The sequence below is a fragment of the Oreochromis aureus genome, linkage group 8 (assembly GCF_013358895.1).
Source record: "Oreochromis aureus strain Israel breed Guangdong linkage group 8, ZZ_aureus, whole genome shotgun sequence".
In the NCBI taxonomy this organism is placed as follows: Eukaryota; Metazoa; Chordata; class Actinopteri; order Cichliformes; family Cichlidae; genus Oreochromis; species Oreochromis aureus.
Window position 1 is genome coordinate 14,864,484 of NC_052949.1, and position 13,319 is coordinate 14,877,802.

General features: G+C 38.1%; 1 protein-coding gene across 3 annotated transcripts; it reads left to right on the forward strand.

Annotated features, from left to right (window-relative positions):
- Nucleotides 1-1,950: 1,950 nt before the first annotated feature.
- LOC116329852 (pleckstrin homology domain-containing family S member 1) lies at nucleotides 1,951-12,801 on the forward strand. Of its 3 annotated transcripts, none has more exons than XM_039616045.1 (19): nucleotides 1,951-2,101; nucleotides 2,989-3,171; nucleotides 3,478-3,521; nucleotides 3,813-3,928; nucleotides 4,021-4,139; nucleotides 4,343-4,477; nucleotides 5,205-5,280; nucleotides 5,382-5,411; nucleotides 5,870-5,923; nucleotides 6,165-6,236; nucleotides 6,355-6,426; nucleotides 6,688-6,734; nucleotides 6,833-6,883; nucleotides 6,984-7,112; nucleotides 8,815-8,916; nucleotides 9,829-9,906; nucleotides 10,020-10,112; nucleotides 11,321-11,456; nucleotides 11,578-12,801. In XM_039616045.1, exons 3-19 carry the CDS (start codon nucleotides 3,503-3,505, stop codon nucleotides 11,662-11,664), a joined length of 1,416 nt encoding a protein of 471 aa, XP_039471979.1. In that variant the 5' UTR covers nucleotides 1,951-2,101; nucleotides 2,989-3,171; nucleotides 3,478-3,502; the 3' UTR covers nucleotides 11,665-12,801. The 3 variants fall into 3 exon arrangements, with proteins under 3 accessions (XP_039471979.1, XP_031607817.1, XP_039471980.1); XM_031751957.2 differs by having other exon boundaries at nucleotides 3,831-3,928; XM_039616046.1 differs by lacking the exon at nucleotides 1,951-2,101 and having other exon boundaries at nucleotides 2,876-3,171.
- The last annotated feature ends 518 nt before the right edge of the window (nucleotides 12,802-13,319 follow it).

Below are 13,319 nucleotides of genomic sequence, written 5' to 3' on the forward strand. Positions count from 1 at the left end.
AAGTGGCCTTTGGTGAGTCTCTGGTGCCTGCCTGGGCTGACTCTCTTGTAAGCCCATTGCTTGCAGAGTGAACTGTTGAGTTGTTGAGTGCTTTTTAGATGAGATGACACTCAAAGTCAGAGGCCTGGGTAGGCTGATTCCTGACTATTAAAGCTAGCTTTTAATAGTTAGGGGGTTGAGGGTCTGGCTGTTGTATATATTTTCTTTGTTTATTTTTCCTAAAGAAGGAAGATTTGATAGTGCTTTCCAACTTCAAGTAGATGAACCTTCCCAGCCTCCATGAAAAGGTCTGTGGGAGGGAACTTGGAAGTTTGCCCAGCCAGTCTGTATGTGGGTTATGAGTATTAGAGGCTATGAGATCACTGTACAGCCTTTGTGAAAGCATTGCAAGTAATAATCCATGGTGGCTGTCAAACTCCTCCAGAGCCGTCCTTTGTCAAGAATTCTGTTCATAAGTTGTTAGGTTGGTGTTTGGTATTTGGTGGTCCTGCATGATGATACATGCATACATGCATATGAAAGCAGTCCACTAGTGCAGATGAATAGCAACAAATGCATCTAATAGCAACTATGCAAACTAATCCCAGATGTAAATCAGTATTTGTATTGTATTCATTTTACTGAGACCCAAACACTTAAAAGTTAAAGAGAACAATAGACATACTGTTATTTCCACCTGCATGGCTGCCAGTTACTGGGCAGCTATGCCTCTCTTTGCCAGTGCAGGTGCTGCTATTGTTTCAAAAGAATTTTCTGAAATACATACAGGCAGAAAACATGAAGAAAATCAAAAGAAAGAGTTCAAGAACTCCAGATAAAAGAAGTCCAAACATCATGAAATGAATCAAAGTAATTGAAAAGTCTCCTTTAAAAGTGAACGCGTCAGTTGTGCCCTTCCCACCAACTTTGCTAATACAGAAGTACAGTACTTAGAAGTGCTACGTCAACCTCACTAACCAGTGGCCGCACAACCACGAGGGCTTTTATTCACCCTCCCACTGATGTAAATGCTTTGTTGTCAAAGAAGGGGAGGCTTGGGTTAATATATGTCACCTACTGCCTCTACTGTACGAGTGATCTTGCCGCATGTGCCTTACAAACTTTGAACACATGAAGTTTTCTGGCAAAGATGGTCAAACAGACAGCTAAACTGTCAGAATTTCTGAAGAGTTATTCCATGTCCTACTAAACATAAAGCCCCTAGGAGGTCTATTAATACCAGCCTGACACTGGCCTTGATGCATGTGTGAGAGTGCTTGTGACCCACATGCACATTTGAAGTAGTTTGTGAAGTTTTTGAAACATGGATGGCGCTTTGACGCTCATGGACATTTCTATAGAAAGTGCCTAATTATTTATATATCAAGTGCACATGTGAATGCCTGCTGCCAGAGAAAATTAAATTCATCTTGTTGATGCATGTTTAAAAATTCTTGCCATGACCCAGAACCTTCAACATGCCAGGTATGAATGGCTCAGCAGTGACACTCAGTGCACCAAAAGCAGCTCTCTAGTACTTAAAACGACATCTGGATTTGGTCATTCTAACGTCATAGCATGTCCATCTGAATCCTGCCATTTCTGAATCAGTCTGTCCCGTCTCTTCTTGGCATATTACTAATCAGACGACATGGAAGAAGTGGCACAGCACTGCGGGGCACAGCTTCCCCCCTGGGGACTACATCAGCTGTGATCACTGATTCACATACATTGCAAGATAATTTCTGAAATAGATTTCCCAAAGCCACTATTAGCACTTCATTTCATAACATCTGATTTTACCTCTCCTATCCCTAGTGCTGAGACCTTAACTTCACATAGTTGCAGTCAGATAAATATATAATGATTTAAATAGATGTAAAAGTAATATATGAATATTAGAGTGCAAAAAAAAGTAATGGCAATATATTAAAACACTGTAAAACACTATGTCTCTTTACAGGAATGCTGAAGTATTATGGACATTTTTATTGTGGCCATTGTGTCTCATTTTTCTGGTTTTGGGATACATTAATTGCTGTGGAAGTGACAGAAACCAGAAGAGACAAGCTTAAAGAAACAGAGGATTTTGTAGTGCTGTCCAGGCGGGAAAAGATGCAAGGTAATGTGTGTTTTAATCTCATGAATCATATAACACTGTAGCTACGTTTGCTATTAGCCGTGTACTGTTAGCTTGTTAGGTTCATAACTATTGTAATTGTCAACCTAAAACACTTCTGTTTTGTTTAGTGAGTTTTGTTGTGTTTTGCTTCGAGGTTTGGTTTTTTTTTAAGCTTTTACAGTGCTTTTTTTTTTTAAATTTCTGTAGTGTTTTATTTAAATTTCATTGATCTTTCTTCTATTTCCGTTGCGTTTTAGGCAACTTCCGTTTAGTTTTACGAGCTTTTGCAGCATTTTTCTAGTTTCTTAAGTTGCACTGCATGTGCCCTGTTAGGGCTACTATGCATTTTGCATCATGTTTAAGATAACTGGATGTAGTAGGAAAAAAAATTGTGGGTATTGGCAAATTAGAAAAAAAAAAATAATGGGGCAGGTGCTGAGCTGTACATCTATGAAAAATCAACAGCTCTCATTGTTTAGGTAGCTGTAATGTTTCGAGCACATTTTCTTGGAAGGGCCTTTTCCGAGAAGGTGCACTTGAAGTTGTCTCTTTAGTCTCTTCAATATCTTTTTTGAATCCCATGAATTAATCTCTCGATCTCCTCACTTCGGAAACAAAAATCTCTGCATAAATTATTTGATGTCAAGAAAAGCTGCCATCAGACATTAATTTTGTTGTCACACTTTGCACTTATGAGGGGGCAGGGTTCAAAGTCACAGGACCCCAACTACCCAGCATTGAAGACAATCCACTCAATTTTTACTTGTATGCATTCATGTTTTAATATGTTTTAAATTATCTTTAAAGAATGACAGTGATTTATATGTCTTGCTGCTTAATTCAAAAAGGTCAGTTCTTTGGAGTTCGTTTTTCTTAAAATGTTAAAGATAGGGGGACAAAGAAAAACAGAGTTCTTTAAGGAAGCCTGCACAGTTTATGGCACCTTAACAAGACAACAGGAAGACCTGAAAGGAACCAGAAATTCCACCTGTAAGAGGAAAAAAACGACCTGCCTTCTTAAGCAGTCGCAAAGCTTGCCAGAGAGCGCGAGGTGAACAGCTGTTCCACAGGTAAGAATGCTTATGCTGTACTTACATTGTAATTATTACTTTTCTGTCTTTGTATAGTTTAAAGTCCATTCAAAGGCAAGTTAGTGAGATACTTTAATGCCCTTTATGAGTTCATACTTGAATTTGTTGATTTTGAATGGCTCACTTTCTTCCCTCGTGTGCTTGCACATGTGCATTATTTCTCAGTGTTTACATTCAGCAATGTTTTTCTTGACATAACCTCTGTGTTTGAATAGATTTGACTTTATGCTGTGCATTTACAGAGGAATGTGCATAATGAGGCTAATTTGGTTTTTGTTTTGAAAGGTGGAGTTTGAAGAAGAAGAAGAAAATGAAGAACCACAAGCCAGGTAGTGTATGAGATCTGGGAAACTTGATGGGTGGTTTTTGTTTGTGGCGCTGGTATTTGCTGGTGCTTTGGCAGAGGCTTACGGTGTATTAGAAAAACCAGTTTTTTCAGGTGAGCACAAAAGTTTAATCTACATAGACGCAGTCATGTTCATTAAAAGTCAATTAGCCAGAATTAAAGCTTTTCAGTTCTTACTTATTTTGCTGGTATTCCCAAATACCAGCAAACATAGAACTGGGAATACAGATTTTTATTAATAAGGCTAACCTTTAAGCAAAAGACTACTCAACAGGCTTTTTGTTGCCCTCAGTTGGAGGCAGTTTGTTCTATACCCATCACAAAACAGTGACAGAAGTAAGAGCTGGATACCTGCATAAGTCTCCTCCTCTAAAATTGATCACAACAGAGGTAATATAACCCATTCAGTGATCCAATAATTGTACTTATATTTGCAGTTCTTTATGTAAAGTGCAAAACATTGTTTAACATCTTTTTTACAGAAAGCATGGAAGAGACGTTTCTTTATCCTGTTCAAGCTCAGTGACACAGAATATCAGCTCAGGTACTTCAAAAGCAGTGAGGAAAAGGACAAGCAGGCTGGAGAAATAGACTTGTCACAGTAAGTTCTTGCACAACAGTTTAAAAGCTATCCTTTATTTTCCAGCATATTCTTTCACCAGCCTTAATGTGTGTTGAACTTTTAAAATACCAAATCTAAAAATACAATTTCATGTTTATATGTGTTCCTAGAATTTCAAGTTGCACGATGCCAGCAGGGCAGCTCTGCTTTAGAGGGTTTAACTTTTTTCAATCCTCCATCAGGGTCTCACTGTTGCATGTAAGTCCGCAGCATCATCCAAAATGGAACTGGATCCAGAAAAGCTTTAAATGCTCCCCTTCCTGTGTGCTCTACATCAGGGCTACAGAACGGGACTACTTCCTTGTCGGGGAGAACAGGTCAGTCAGCTGGGCTTTATAGGCCACATAAAGCTGGCATGCATTTTCTATATCCCATTTCATCATTCGTGCATTTTATTACACTGTCCTGTAAAAGGTCTGGGCAAACCCCAGTGCAGATTGTCATGTGGCGTTCTTCTGTTTCTTTTGTCTGTTGTGCCCAAGTACTGCCTGCTGTTGTGTGTATGGACCCCTAGAATACAGATTAAAAAAAAAAAAGGAATCATAAATGCTTTTCAAAATAAACTGCTGTCATTTTGTTATAACAATGTCTGACTCATCTGAAGTGTGGATAAAAGCAGCCAACTTTAATGGGTGTAACTTTTTCAAAAGAGATTGGTTTATATTGTTTTTTTGTTTTGTTTTTTGTCCTGCAACTTTCATAATATGTTCCTGTAAATGTAAACTGCATTAATTTGAAAGTCAGCAATGGTGAAACCAAGAAAACAGGCTTTCAATTACACTTTCTCACCTCCCCCCTGCTCTTCACACCCTATTACTATTTTAGGAGGTTTGAACAATCAAAAAGACACCATAATGCTGCTTTCTGGTTTAGTAGCATTTATCATCTGGTGACGGCTTTGCTCAAACTAAATTGCCCCTTTTTACTAAATTGTTATTATTTCCACTCTGCGTTTAGTTTTGGTATTGAATTTAAAATTAAACCCGGTAGTCGTCATTTGTGGAGCCTAAAAAAGACCTTCACTGGTGTCCTTTATTCTTCCAGCGACGATGTGGATGGCTGGTTCTCTGACCTGTTTGATGCAATGAAAAGACGACCACATAAAATCTCCTCTTCAGAGGTATATTTAACCTTTCTTTATCACAAAAATAATAAATAAAATGTCATTATATGCAGTGTTTGCTTCTTGTGTCACTGACGTGGACCATCCTGCTCCTACAGGAGTTCCCTTATAAGCAGGCAACGATTGAGGTAAATATTCAAAATGTACTTGGCGATATCTACTCAACACATGCACAGCAACTGAGGAAAGCTTTTACATTTTTTTAAAAAATACATTCACTTCACATGGAGTCAGTAGCTGGTTACCTCAGCTTAGTTAAGACTGGAAACAGCTTGCCAGCTAACAAAATCCACCTACCAGCAGCAGTCTAACATATATTTTGCTCGAAATCTGTATACAAGTTAAAAAGTCATGTGTTTATTATCTGCCAAAGTATTTCATGGTTTACAGAAAGACAATAAGCAGTACGTTCAACAGGTTAATCCCCTGCAAACTTCTTTCTTTCCAGTCTTTGTGTTGAGATAAACAAGCTATACTACTTCTAGGTTATGTTTGATCTCTAGAAAAGGAAGCAGATAACCTTGATTCCAATATACAGTGCCTTCTTTTATGACAAAAATAACAACTAAAACTCTCTTTTTTACAGGTAATTTCTAAACCACTCATCAGAAAAAAGAATTCTTTTGCAGAGGCTGAAAAGGTTAGTCACCAAAAGCCCTGTGTTAATTTGGCTCATGCTTTCAAAACCAGTGTATGCTGTTATTGTGATACTAATTCAGAAATCCAAACACTAAATTATATCCTTACTGTTTTTTTCTTTCTGCAATTTTCTTTGTTCTTGCAATTCACGCTTCTCAATTGCATAAAATATTTTTATGGGGTTTGTCTTGTCAGGACAATGCAAATGTTTGAATGTGTGCGTGTGTGTTTTTACTTGTCAGGGATTCCCAAAAATCCGGTCAATGTCTGATCCGTCCTCAAACACTTTGGAGAATGTCACTGAAAAACCCGAGGTGCAACATCTTCACTTGACTTTTCGTAGATAGTAAACAAAATTACCTCGCCATATCTGAATATGGAATTAGAAGAATTAGACTTGCATGCATTATTGCTTTGCATCTTACTCAACAGGAGCAAGAGGAGCCTAAAAGACGTGCATCTGAGCCTGTGGAACCAATCTATGAAGTTCCAAGACCACAAAAAGTACAACTGGGATTAAAAATTCTTTTCATTGCTAATTCTTTGGCCTGATCAATCATGTGTTTTCTCTATAAAATGACAAAAAGAATATGTTCATGCTAGAGTTTTCCAAGGTCCCGGTTTGTAAAAACGCAGCACAAAACCTAAAGATAAACAGATTCGTAGCATATGTGAGAAATGATGAATCACATCTTTGATCAAAAGTACAGTGGCTAAGACTTTTAGTAAAACCAATTTCTTTTTTCTTTTTTTAATTATGCACAGAATGTGAATAAAGAAGGACGAAGAAGTGGGAAACGTGTGGAAGCATTGTAAGTATTAATTAATGTTTCCATTGTCATACAGACTTCTTTAAAACTTTCATCAGCGTTGGTGAGCACTACATTTCATATTGTTTGTTTTCACTTAGATATGAAACAATGAGTGGCTTTAGATATATTGAAGAATCAGCTCAGCCAGAGTAAGCGTACTGAACTTTTTAAGATAATGACAATTTTTTAAGATAATGACAGCTAACTGCTTATAGTTGCTGAAAATATAACCATCCCAAATGCCTCTAGGGACCATGAAGTTGAGGACGTTAACAAAAGCACGCTGATGAGGACGGTCACTCAGACCTTTGACAAACTGAAGACACAGGTGTCCCCGCTGCCCCCGTTTGCTGAGGAGACAAATGCTGACGACAACAGGTAGCTCTCACGCGGTTAATGCAGTTTCTCTTAACGCTTAGGGTCCTATCTCTGTTTGGCTTGTTTAATTCAGTCTTCTGTATCAGTGCCCAGGAGCCTTTCGTGACATGTTTTGTGAGCACCCTACATACCAAAAATAATAATCACAGGTAACTGTGGTGCCACGGGCACAAACACCTTGACAACAGCCAGATTTATTTTTAGCGCACGGAACTGTTTACACTCCAGGAAGAGGCAACAATTTATGAAAGGCAGCGTTTCAGAGCCAGTTTAGCAACAAATGTGCTTGACGACATGAAACGTATCTTCTTATCTTGAGAAAAAAGTTATGTCTCAACTCTCACACTGCCTCTACACTTGGACTGAACATCTTTACTGATTCACTTACAGTTAGGCTATGAATGTGTGTTATGACACAACTGAAAAAGACCTTTATATAAGCTAAACATATCAATCATATATCTCTCAGATTGGGTGAAACAGTTTAACATAATCTCTGTCATCTGTACGCGAATCCAAACGCGCTTTTAAACTAAACTTACTTGTGTGCATTGTCTACTGTTGATGTCTGTTACAGATTATTTACACAAATTAATTTTTTAAAGTCGTTTTGCTTATGTAAAATGCCTCTTGGCTTGCGTACAATAAAAACATTGTGAAAAGGTCAACTCAGGTAGCTTGCCTAGTAAAGCGTCTCTTTTGTTCTGTCTTCCCACCCTCACCCACAACCGATCGCAGGAGATTTTTTCTGTTAAAAAGGAGTTTTTTCTTCCCACTGTCGCCCAGTGCTTGATTATAGGCGAGTCATTTGACCGTAGGGGTTTTCTTTGTATTATTTTAGGGTCTTTACCTTACAGTATAAAGCATCTTGAGGTGTCTCCTATTGTTATTTTGTACTCTACAGATAGAATTCAATTAAACTGAATTTTATCCTGTACAAATGTTTCATGCTTTTTGCACATTGGGTTCCCTTTAATTCCTATACTGCAAACCACTCACCCTTCATGATGTCTTTCTTAATAAATAAAAAGAAATCCCATCAAACAATACAAGGTTTCATCATCTTATATTTAAAGCACTGACGACAAACTGTTTCTTTCTTGCATTCATGCTTTTCTGTTTAACAATGATGTTCTTTGTGCAGCGAGGCAAGAAGGAACTAAAAATGTTAAGTGCGTCAATCTGAGGTGGAGTCCTAGATTTTCTTTTTCCTCTGCAGAGCAAGTTTTAACCAATCAGTTTGACCTTCCCATACTGATCACCAGAGCAACAGATCGGTGTTTCTTGCCTATTCCAGTTTTTAGCCATTATCTCCTGCCGCTGTTTGCCTTACTAAAATTTCTGTGATACTTACCTGTGTAGTAATTCTTCCATTTCACACCGATGTGGCTAACTGGTGTGCTGCCACACTGAAAAATTGCTTCTCTACTCCCTCTCTCTACAGTGTGGCATAAAAACTCCTCCACTGCTTCTACATTTTGCCTTTTTGAATGTTTTGCCTCGTCCATGCTGCTTTTATGATACATTTGGCCCTCTTTTTTGTGTATCTGCAAAAGACACTATCACAGGGGTAAATGTGGATGTCTGTCCATTCCAGACTTGCAATACAGTGCCCTTGTCTGATGTTGTATGCATGCAAAGTGTATGCAGCCAGACTACACATGTACTAATATCTGATGTTTTATTTCCCTATGCTATACAGTCAACGCTGGTCTACAGATCTTAGCAGCAGCTCTAGTGACTGCAGTGCCATGTCCCCTGTAGAACTATTGGATCCATCTGGAAAAAATGACTCCAATGAGAGGTGAGATTAGACGGGAAGGTTTTTTTATTTTTAAATTCAGTTTCATAATAAGCAAACAAAATGTGCCAATAGATGTTAACCTGTTTAAGGGATAAGTTGCTTTACTTGAAACATGCACATGGTGCCATTTTAAAACCCAACTGTAGCGATGTCTGTCATATAAAAGTCAGAGGCAGCTATGTAATTTTTACAAAACCCCCACAAAAAAGTTGTCACCACAATCAGGATGACTCAGTAAACTGACTTAAGCAGAATTGAATGCTGACATGTTAGACTGGCTGGAGTGGTTTCTGGAGATTTCCACAAGAAGACGATGACAGCTGGTAATAAGCAGTGTTTCGAAACAAAACAACAACGAGTCATTGAAGTTTGAGCCAAGAGTTTAAATAGTTACATAAAGAAAATGTAATTTCACTTTTTGCTTTGTCTTTTCTTTTACGTAAGAGTCTTACCTGCTACTGTTTTCTTTTGTGTCTTCATGTCTATGTATGCGCATGTCCCATGTCTCTATTTCAGTGACATCATGGTTTATGCTGAATGCTTTTTTTCTAATACGGGTTGCTGGGTGTTTTCCCACACTCTTTGACCTTTTAATACCTTTGTCTTACTTTTTACCCTACACTTTATGGCCTGTATTTAGTCTGTGTGCTTCCCCTTTGCTTTTGCTGTTCACAGGTTGCGATCTTCCCCTCATTTCACTTATTGTTAACTAATTTGATTCAAACTCTGTATTTTTCATAAGGCTTTTTGGGTAAATTAGTACAATTAATGAGTAAAATATTACAAATACTATTCAAGTTGTGAGGAAAAGCTGGATGATTAGCTTTAGCTGTAGATTTAGATGTATTTCTGTTACGGATACAAGATATAACACTCCCTAATAAAGCTTTTGTCTTTTAATTTTCTTTCAAGTATTGACAGAGAGATTGATGTGAAAGACACATATTTCAGAAGAGAGTGCACACTAACTGAAGTAAATGGACAATCAAGGTATAAATGTGATATTAAAGTATGAAAGATCACCCAGTTTGGACTGATTTGAGTCATACCTTTAAAGATTTGATAGAACAGTGGATGTTGCTGTCTTTTCTCTTTCTTTCAAGCCCTGATCACAGCACAGAAGAGCGGGATATTGTGGTGAACCAGGCAGAACTTAAAAAACACCTGACCCTAACAGAGGTGGATAGGAAGCCCAGGTGGGTTTATCAAAAATCAGGATGAAATCCAACAATCGTCAAACTGAAAATTTATTCATGTAGGACTGCTTCGAGCTGGATAACTAAGAAGCCTTGTCTAAATGGAAGCTGTAGTGTCAAATGTTTGACTAAATGCTTTCCAGCTTATTAATATTTATGGAAACACAAAAATCTCAGACATTTGTGTCATATTTACTCAGGTCTGTTGATCAGGTTTCGTTTAATCCTGCATATCACTGGCAAAGCTGGCCACAGCTTTGCCAAACTGTTTGTCCTTACTTGCGCTTTTGCAGCTGACGAGGCTTAATATTGTTTATTTGTGGCATGTTTGAATTTATTAGGCTATTTCTTATGTCAGTTAAATTGCTTTTCTCTTTGACTTCCTGTGAAAAACTCAGCATGGCCCATGATGGTAGCTTATACAGACACTTTTAGCAGCAGTAGCTGTTTAATTTTGGACCACTCTTCTTTAGACCATATCTTCAGTTCATTGAGCTTTTTGCACAGCTCTCTTAAGGTCCTGCCACAGCATTTCAATCAAGTTGACATCTGGACTTACTGGGTCATTGACTCTTTTTGTTTCCAGCCATTCTCCTACAGTTTTGCTGTTTCACTTTGGATCACTGTCATGCTGCATGACCAGAGTTTGGACAAGCTTTAGCAGTCAAATAGGTGGCCTCACATTTGTCTTTAGAATACATTGGTATACAGAGGAGCTAATGGTCAGCTGTAAAACAAGCCCAAATCATCACCCCTCTACCACCATGCTCTCCCTTTGTGCTAATTTTTGTGCTGATATTTTAGGTGCCACTGTGCATAGCATCCATCCAACATTAAACATGCTAACTGACACCTGTAGAGTCTCAGAAGATTACATGTTCTGACCTTGGAGTAAATTTGCTAAGCCATTCACTCCTGAGAAGACTGAGGCATTGTGTTAACACACACACACAAATGATCATGAAAACTGACAAAACTGCCACATTTTCTGCTTTCATAGACATGCTCAGACTTGCTGATGATCAAGTGCATATGATTATAAGCACCTGGCCTCTAATGAAATGAAATGAAATGCCCATGGAAGCAGTAAGCGTGCACTTAAATGCAGTCCTGTGAAAACTTTATTTTTCTTCGGTATACCAAATAGAAGATCCAGAAGCTACAGAGTGCAAGGAATACTCAAACCTGTCTTTGTGTATGTGTGTCAGTGTGTCTGGGTGGACGGGACAGCCACAGACCGTGTGCCTGTTCCACAAAGGCGACCAGATTCTGGCAGTTAATGACCTGCATGTCAGCACTGTGGAGGAGTTCACCATGTTTATCAGCAAGTCACTCAAGAATGAGGTATGATCATAATCCGCAACCAACCAAATGATAACGCACAAACAGATTATCAGAGTCCATGATATAGATGTGTTAATTCATGCATGCATTCAGTCTATCTGAAAGGCCAATCTGCTTTCAGGTGAAAGTGACCCTCCTGCGTCAACCTGGAAACCAGCAGCTGCACCTGCCAAACTTCACCTGCACTGATTGGCAAAACGCTAATTAAAAATAAGAAGTTTCCTTCTTCTACAAGCCAGCATGTGTTTAAATGACCTCTGCTGATAGCTGACAGTATTTTCCCTTCCCTTGCTTTTTTTTTTTTTTTTTTTTTGGTTTTGTTTTTAAATCTGTCACCAGTTTACTCAACAAATGAAGGATGAAAATGATTTTGCACCTTGCATAAACCACATTTGTGACCAGATAGATGTGATCTTCTTTTGGACAAGTGCTCAGTGTATGTTTCAGTGCTTGTTCAGTTAACTGCAGATAAGAGGCCTATTGTCAAAAGTTACCAAAGAAACAAACAAAGGCAGACATTAGGCAGAAAACTGTTTCCTCATGCCACATTAACGGTGCCTTTTGTCATGTTCCCAGGCTGACGTCAGTGTCTGCAAGATATTAAATTGTACATAACATGTTGTGAAGAAATGGTGTATATACTGTATGTAGATGACAGTTACAGTTTTGGAAGCACCAGCTAACAGATTTAACCTAAAAAGTTACGGTTGAGTTCTTTTTGATAAAGTTATATATTTTATGTATTTTGAAAATATACACGTGTGCATTTAAAGTATTAAAATCCCATTTTATTATATTTCTGTAGCTTAGGAAAGCCAAATATCTAATGTGAATGCTATCACCGAGAAATGCTGATCAATCTCGTTTGCCTTGTAGACCACTGAAGCCTGGTGATCGAGAGCAGAGAATCTTTGTATATATGCAGTGATTACATGATTGCACAAATAAAATAACTCAAATAAAATGCTGGTATACATTTAATTTTTTCTATTTAGCTTCTTTTTTTTAACTCAAGGATTCCTTGACAGTAAGTCAAGTAGGAAGTAAGCAAGGAGGAAATGAACAATGAAGAGACCATTAGGTGATGTCCTCAGCACCTTGGGGAACATTGATATGTAGACAGAACCGTGTTGCACCGCAAGCTATGTTTCACCTATTTGTGCTGTTTTGAGACATGTATTAGTGACTCAAATAACTGAGGACACTTGCACACTTTACTTTGTAGGAACTGTACTTTGTACTCGGTTGTCATCTTTTTTGTATTGTGCCAAATAACCAGCGCCGTTCCAGGTGAAGGTCCAGCATTAAATGGACTCTATCTGCAAGGCCTGTTCCCTTGAACTGCTGCAAACCACTTTGTTCAGAATCGATTCATTCTTTCATTTTTTTACGCAAAATACTGACTCTACTGTTTGAATGTGGCAGCAGAAATTGAGACTCATCAGACCAGGTAATATTTTTCTAATCTTTGGTTGTCCAGTTTTGGTGAGCATGGTTAAACTGTTTCTTCAGTTTCCTGTTATCTAACAGGAGATGTCCCTGGTGCGGTCTTCTGCTGCTGTAGCCCATCTGCCTCGAGGTTTGAATGTTACTTGAATCACCTTTCTTCTCAGTTTGAACTTCAGCAGGTCATCTCCACCATGTCTACACGGTCTAAATGAATGGAGTTAATGCCATGTAACTGTATGATTTGATATTTCCATAGCATAACACGTGAAATAAAATGAGAGGGAAGAGGAACAGGGAATGAAATGTCTAATATATATATATATATATATATATATAGACATCCATCTATCTATATTTTTTTTTGCCAAAAACTAACATAACAAGTTAAATTTAAAAGCTGTGAATTAATATTCC